Genomic DNA, 7,753 nt, shown 5'->3' with positions numbered 1-7,753 from the left:
TGTAGTGAGCAAGCAGCCAGGGCCAAGCTTCTGTAGAATTAGCAAAAGCCCCTGCAAAGCCAGCTTGCAAAACCTCAGCACTCGAGTGTCACCTGGGATCAGGTTCTGCTGGAGGAGAAAATGACTTTTATATCAACTTTCCCAGTGTCAGCCCTTTTATCAGGGCCCAGCCAGGGCTGGGGAGGGGGTGAGAGCAGGGCAGACCATCCTGTGTGTCTGTGCCTTCCTGGGATAGCTCTGGACCCAAACTCCCAGGGAAAACTGCTGCCTTCCTCTGCTGCCATGACCTTGCCAAGGAGCAGGGAAGAGGTCTTGTCCCAGGCTGCTTTCTGGTTCCAAAGTCATTTTGCCTGGGCAGAAGCAGCTCTGCTCATCCCCTTCCCAAACATGCTGATGGGAGCCTGTGGAGAGCAAAACCTTGTTGTGTCCCCATTGTCACCAGACCTGGGCCGAAAACTGAAGGTCTGTGTCCAGGGCCATCACAGACAGAGGCTGTAGCTGTGACACTTGGGGCCATGGCTTAGCAGTTGGACCCGATGGTGTTAAAAATCCTTCCCAAATTAAATGATTGTGTGATTCTTTGATTCAGCATTGTGAATCATTGATTCACAGTGATTTCCCACATGGAGGAGACCTGTGGTGACCTGGTGCAGAGTGGCCTCTTGGAGCACCTGAGCTGCGCTCATTTGGTGGCAGAAGATGGTACCTGCCCCCTCCTCAGCAAAGCCCACACCAAGCTCCTTTTCCCCTTCCCAACCATCCTCCTTTCCCAGCAAAACACCTCCCACGCTGCCGGGGAAGATGAGGGTTGGCAGCTCTTCCGCAAAATGATGTTCCCATGGCGATGGGGGATGCGTCGCCCTTCCTGGGGAACATAAGGGGGGCGAGCCGCACCTTCCGCATCAGTGCGCGCCCCTTGTCCGGGGCGGGGGCGTCCGAGTCCCGCAGAGGCAGGGCCCCCCCGCACCGCCCCCCGCCGCAGGGCCGGGGGCCGAGCCTCAGTGACGCCTCCCGGTCCCCATTCGCTGGGTCCGCCCGCCCAGCCCTGCCCAGACTGCGGGAGCGCCGCGCCCACAGCCCGCCGGGCAGCCCCGGACAGCGCCGGCAGCCCCGCAGGCAGCGGGCAGCACCGGACAGCGCCCGCAGGTAGGCACCGAGCGCCCCGCACGCTGCGGGGCCGGGAGCAGCCGCCGGGCTCGGGGCACAGCGCGGGGCTGCGGGCGGGGGAGGGTCCGCGGCCGCGGGCGCGGCGGTGGCACCGCGGGCATCGCGCCCCTCGCCCGGGGGATGCTCGGCCGGACGGAGCGCGCTGGAGGAGGGCACGGGCTCAGCTTCTGCCCCCCCCCCGGTGCCGGTGCCCCCCACCCTCGGCTCGGGACTGCGGCATTCCCGGTGGGCGCGCCCGCGCGCACGCCCGCACCGCAGCCGCGCTCCCGCTCCGCGCTGCTGCAGGGGGGGAGCTCGCCCAGCCCGAGCCCTCCTGCCCCTCTCGAGGGTCGCCCCATCGCTTTTCCCTGCGCACCGCGTCCCCGTGCACCCCCTTGGCTGGCAGCCACCCCCCGGCACGGCCAGGCTCCTGCGGCTCTGCGTTCCCTCAGCCCACCAGCCCGGCTCTGCACGCCCCCATCCCCATCCCCGCAGCTCGTTTGTCACCCTGAGCCTGTGACGCTGGTGGGCACAGGGGGTAGGTACCGCCATGGTGTGACCCTGAGCGGGTTGGGACTTTGCCCTCTAAGAGTGAAGCCCCTCGAATGCCGCTGTCCCCCCTGAGCCCTGTCCCTACGCCAAACCCCTGGGATCACGCAGGAGTGAGCGTTACCTGGCTTGCTCTGCTCCCAGCACTGCTGGCAGGAGAACAGGGGTCCAAGGGCTATCCACCCAGAGCCTGGAAAATCTGAGTGTTTGGGCACATAGATGGGAGGAAAACCTGCTCTCTGGTAGCACCTTTGCATGGATTTTCTGGAGGAAAGCCAGGCGATGACCTAGATAGTGTCCCAGGACATTTAAAAGGGAGCAGATTGGTGCTGGGAAATGACAAAGCAAGGGACAGAGGGACAGTTTCTAGGAATGCAGAGGTTCAAGCATTTACCCCATTGGCAACCTCTTGATTGCCAAGATCAGAGAGAAGGGAATTTTTCTTCCTGGCCAAGCGTTAGGGTTCTGGATAAAGAGATTTTTTAGAGCTTCAGGGTGAGCAAATGGGTTTGGTATTTCCTTTTAGAACGTTATATGAAACACACAAAAATTGCGAAATAGAAAAATGCAGCTGGCTGTGGTACAGGCAATTCCAGCTCTTCCCTGGATGCTTTGCCAGGCTCAGAGGGAGCAAACTGAGGGTCTGTTGTCCCCTCTGCCAGCCTGGAGTCACGAAGGGCTGGTTAATCAGCTCCCCCTCTTGGACCTGGCCCTACATGGCCAGCCTGAGGGCTGACTGCAGGATGCTTGGTGCGTCCTTCAGCCCGGCCGCCGCCTCGCTGCTGCCCCACGCTGTCCCTCCATTCCGCATGTCTGCGGCTGGATTCCCCACGCGGCCGCTTGGCCAGGCTGCAAACCTTTAATTGATTCCTTGTGGCTGCGTTGGGCCGACTGGAATCAGCAGCCCTGCTGTTTGGATGGCACATCACGGTCCCCTTAGCCACACACACAGCCTGGAGAAAGACAGGCACTGGGCAGGGACCCAGACAGCGGATGGTGCCACCCAAAGCCCGTCCATCCCGTGGCCAGGCAGGCTGAGTTCAGCTCCTGGAGGCTTCATGCCATCCTTCAGCGGGCTTGGCTCGCTGTCCAGCTGCTGTGTCCCTCTTCCTCACTGCTCTTGGCCCCTTTCCCTCACTGCATCGCAATGACTCATCCTTGCTGAGCTCACCCGCTGGAGCTGCTGGAGGACTGGCAGGGCAGGCACCCACTGGCCCCCAGAGAGGGTCCCTCAGCTGGCAGCCCCCTCACTGTGAGCCACAGACCCCTGGTCAAGGTGTGCAGGCACTGGGGTGCAGCCTGGTTTCACCTGTCCAAACCTTGGCTGGCCATGGGGAAAAGGAGGAAGGAGGCTGGACATGCAGGCCTTGCTGCAGGTCTGGCCATGCTCATTTAATGTCTGCTGGGGGGATCTGGACAGGGAAAACAACGTGTGGATGGGGCATTGCCTGGGGATGTGCACAGTGATGCTGGGCAGACACACAGTGCCTGATTCCCCAGCTGGCTGCAGTGCCAGCTCTGTGCAGTGAATCAGACACTGGGGAGGAGGAGCAGACGCTGGAGCATCGTCAGTGCAGGAAGGGCAGCCTGCACCACCGAGTGCCCACACCCATGGGGTAGTGGCCTGGCTGACTGCCTCTCTCTCCCCCTGCCCAGGTTCCCCTCTCAGAGACAGCCCCCACCGGGCACCTCAGCAGCAAGATGAACCCCACCGTGGGCATCGCTGTCATCCTGACAGGTACATCCCTCCCTGCTCCCTGCTCGGCCCAGAGCAGCCTGCAGGCTGCATGGGCCTCCCCAGAGCTCGCTGTTCCCTGCCCAACCCCCTCGTGCCTCTCCCAGTCCTCCAGGCCGCCCACTGCCAGATGATCAAGGACCTGAGTGCCTGCCTGCTGGGCCAGAACCTGCGCGTGGACTGTCGCTACGAGAACAAAACCGACAACCCCCTGACCTACGAGTTCAGCATCACCAAGGACAACAGGAAGCACGTCATCCACAGCACCATCAGCGTCTCCGAGAACATCTACCGGAGCCGAGCCAACGTCACCATGCACAAGAACCTGGTGTGCCTCCACCTGCAGAGCTTCACCACCAGCGATGAGGGCATCTACATGTGCGAGCTAAGGGCCACCAACGACTACACTGGCAATCAGATAAAGAACATCACTGTTATCAAAGGTGAGACAGGCAGTGGCACCTGGCCTCAGCCCTTCCCACCTGCTCATTGGCTTGGCAGGGCCAGCAGAGAACACCACAACTCCCTGAGCTCCATAAATGTGTCCTGACCCTTACATGCCCTTCAGATGGGGCTCACTCTAGCCCATCTCACAGCACTTTTCCTGCCTCTCTTGGGTCCCACCTCGGGCACATTGCCTAGGTATCCTCCCATAGAGAGGACAGTGGGGATCCTTCACACCCACAGCACACAGGAGCAGTCCTCCATATGCAGACCTTTGTCTCACCTGGTGCCCATCCACTTGTCACCTCAGTCAGGCACAGGCAGGGTTGTGCTTCTCAGGGTCCCAAAAAATATTTGCTACTACACATTGGGAGGGAAACAGGCCAGGATGGGGCGTGCTGCATTTCTGTGACAGAGCAAAGGCAAGAAGCTATGTTCCAGTACCATTAGAACTCCCAGCCTGAGCCCCAATCCTGAGGGATTTCATTGCCTCTCTTCTCTCCCTCCCCATTCCTCCTCCTCACAGACAAACTGGAGAAATGCGCCGGCTTCAGCCTCTTGATCCAGAACACCTCGTGGCTCCTGCTGCTGCTCCTTTCCCTGCCTCTCCTGCAAGCCGTGGACTTCGTGTCCCTGTGAAAGGCGAAGCACACACACACACTCCCAGCGCTCGCACACACACGCACGCACGCACACACCGAGCACCCCAGCCACCCCGCCTTCCTCGCAGCCCCTGGAAAAGAGAAGCTGAAGCGTCTGGAAGCCGTGAAACCTCTCTGTGTTATCTCTATTTAGCCGTATATTAACGCTAACCACCGTCCCGTGCCGAGGCTCACCATCCCACGCACACGCGCCCCGCTCCGAAGCATGGTGGCTCTGCTAGGCAGCGTTGCTTCTCCCATGGCGCCTCCCCGCTCTGTAGGCTGGCTGGTTTGCTTGTGCTGGGAGCACTGGAGGCCTCAGCCTCGCTTGTCCCATCCCTTTAACTCTTGGGGTTTGCCTGTTCCCAACTGGGGAAAGACAGCTGGATTGGCAGGTAAGAGAGAGGGGTGATGTGAGAGCATGCGGAGGGTGCCCGTGGTGGGTGCTGTGCCCGTGGTGGGTGCTGTGCTCGTGGCCCCTGGAGGTGACAGGGCTCCTGGTGTCCCCACCCGCCCTGCCTGCCACCCAGGTGACTGATTCCTCACCCTGCTCCTCTCAACCTGAGCTGCCACGGCTGGGAGAGGGCAATAAATTACTCCGGTCACAGTGAGCAGGGGAGCCACGGGATGCTGCTGGGCCTGGCAGGCTGGGAGGAGAGAGGGGAGCAGGTCTAGGAGACACCATGAACCCCCTCTGCCTCCTTAGGGCTCCTCTGGGGCCCTGGGAATGGGCTCAGTGCAAATGTGCTTCGGCAACAAGTTTTTCCTGATCTGTTTCTTACAGCTGAGCTGGAAGTGAGGCCTCCTCCAGACAGCATCTGGTACCTTTGGGCTGCCCAAGCCAGACACCACTCGCTCTCCCCGGGGACCAGCCCTTAGCTGTGACGAGAGAATTGCTGCCAGCACCAGTGGAGGCAAGCAGAGCCTCTCTGAGCTAGCCACAGCCCCACTGCCCTCCCCAGGGCCCTCAGAGCTGCACCCAGGATGGCTGGTGGGGAGGGGGTTCCCTTCTGGGAGTGTGACCCCATAGGGACTTCCCTGCACCGGCACCTTGTCTTCCCCAAGGGAACATCTGGGGACCCCAGTCCTTCCTCATGGAGAGGCAGAGCAGTCTTCCTCCAATCCCACCGTGCTCCTGGGAGGAGCCCGTGTTCCCCTCCCTTCTCCCTCCTCCCTTCCAGCATTTCCCTGTCTCCCTTTAAGAGCAGCAAAGGACAGAAGGGCAGCCCACAACCTCGGTAAGGCCAGGATGGTACCAAGGGTTGGCGAGAGCGGGGACAGGGATGGCCAGCACAGCTCAGATCTGCCAGCCCAGGGCTGCCCAGATGCCCACGGGACCCCGAGGAGCCTCACCCAGGGGAGGGCACAGGGAAAGGAAGAGGCAGGCAGGAGCATCCAGGTGCATGGGGTGAACCCCAGCTGTGCCACCCGTGCAGCCACGGCTGAGAGCAATACACAGCAGCTGCTCCCCACTCCTTGCTCCTCTCCAGAGCTGCTTCCGACCCCCGTGCCCGTCCCCTGCCCATCCCTGCCTGCTTGCTTGCTGTCTAGTGCTGCTGAGGCCGTGCCCAGCTGAGGCCTGGCTGTGCCCAGCGCCCTGGGCGTGCTGGTGAGCGCCGGGGCAGGCGCAGAGCCCAGCGGCAGAGCGCGGACGCGGCTCGAGTCTCATTTTTTTGTGAACATTTGTAGTTGTTTCCACAGCTTGTCGTCAAAGAAATTCTGTTAAGGGAAAAGGAAAAAAAGTGGGAAAAAAGAACCTTATGAAAAGCAACAACAACAACAACAAAAAAACCACCTTACCATCCAGGAGTGTTCCTCTGTCTGCACAATAAAACCCTACCTAGGTTGTGTGTTGGAGCCACGGGCGCCCGTGTGTGCGGCGGTGGGGATGGGGGCTGTGTGGGGCTGGGCACCAGGACCTGCTGAGGGGTACAGCCCCCCAGGCAACCCCCCTGTGCCTCCAGCACCCCAATACCTGCGGGAGAGAAGCAGGCAGAGGGGCAAGGCTCGACTTTCCTGGGCAGGGCAACCCCCTCCTGCCCACCTGGAGCATGGCCCCCTGCACCCAGACCCTTTGTCCCCATCCCTGTCCCTAAACCCCCAGTCCATCCTAGACGCCACCCACTGCCCACGGTGGTGGCAGAAGACCAGATCTGGTCCTGGCCCATCCATCCTCTGAGGAGAGGATTGCCAGGGATGGAAGTGGCCATGGGAGGGGGCCATTGGCCCAAAGCTCCTGTGCCCGTCACACCAGGGTCCTGCTGGAGCCCCCGTGCCCACACTCTGCCTGGGGGCTGCCAAGGCCTCCCGTGTCCTCTGGAGCAGCCACACACTGCCCTGCCCAGGGTTAAGATGCCGCCCTGGCACCAGGACTCACGAGCAGCAGCCTGCCACCTCCCCCTAACACCATTGGTGACCCTGCGCCACCTCCCAGAGCAACGCCCAGACGCGTCCCTCCCTGTTTGAGGGCTGGAGCCAGACGGGAGGGAGGGAGGAAGATGCCACCCTAATTACATCCCTCCCATTATCCCCGGCAGGTGCTCGCTGAGTCACGGCCACGCAGGTGCCGTAGGCTGGGCGGGTCAGGCGTCCCGGAGCGGTGCCCCGGTGTCCCCGTGGATCCACGCCATGCCAGCTGCCCCATGCCCAGCTTTGCTGAAGGTTTAGGGGGCTCTTCTCCCTGCAGCTCACCCCAAGGGGGGCAAAACCCAATCCAGCTCCTCTCCTCACCCTGATTCCCTACTCCAGACCTTGCTGGCACCAACGACCACCCCTTTCTGTGCCTCCCTTACCCTCCACACACCCAGTCGTGTCCCCCCCGCCGGCTCCCTCCTTTAACCCTCCCTCCATCCTTTCCCTCCTGGACCTCGATCTCCGTCCCCAAATCTCTCCTTTGCTCACGCTTACCCTCGGTCCTCCTTCTCCATCGTCAGAGCCCCCGCTGCCCCCGCAGCCTCCCCTCGGGCCACCCCCTTGCCGTGGGCCACCAGTCCCCCCAGGTTCGCGTCCCCTTTAAGCCTCCCCAAGCTGGAATGCGAGAGGAGCATTTCAGCGCCCTGTGAGGTCAGATAAAGACACTATATTTATCTGGCTGGTAACCTGAGCCCTGAATTTCTGCCGTGGTGTTTTTACGCGGCCCCACAGCCCTCGGGCTCGGCCCCCTCCGGCCACTGCGCTCCCTCCCCGGGTGGAGGGGCTGAGCCGGGGGTCTCCTGTCCCCTGCGAAGGGCTCGGCTGC

General features: G+C 61.8%; 1 protein-coding gene across 1 annotated transcript; it reads left to right on the top strand.

Moving 5' to 3' along the window:
• The first annotated feature begins 850 nt into the window (after positions 1-850).
• Positions 851-6,372, top strand: THY1 (Thy-1 cell surface antigen). Its single transcript, XM_014272426.3, has 4 exons — positions 851-1,146; positions 3,352-3,433; positions 3,538-3,873; positions 4,401-6,372. Exons 2-4 carry the CDS (start codon positions 3,397-3,399, stop codon positions 4,511-4,513), a joined length of 486 nt encoding a protein of 161 aa, XP_014127901.1. The 5' UTR covers positions 851-1,146; positions 3,352-3,396; the 3' UTR covers positions 4,514-6,372.
• The last annotated feature ends 1,381 nt before the right edge of the window (positions 6,373-7,753 follow it).

Source organism: Zonotrichia albicollis, chromosome 27 (assembly GCF_047830755.1).
Source record: "Zonotrichia albicollis isolate bZonAlb1 chromosome 27, bZonAlb1.hap1, whole genome shotgun sequence".
Classification (NCBI taxonomy): Eukaryota; Metazoa; Chordata; class Aves; order Passeriformes; family Passerellidae; genus Zonotrichia; species Zonotrichia albicollis.
This window is presented reverse-complemented; position numbering and strand designations above follow the sequence as displayed.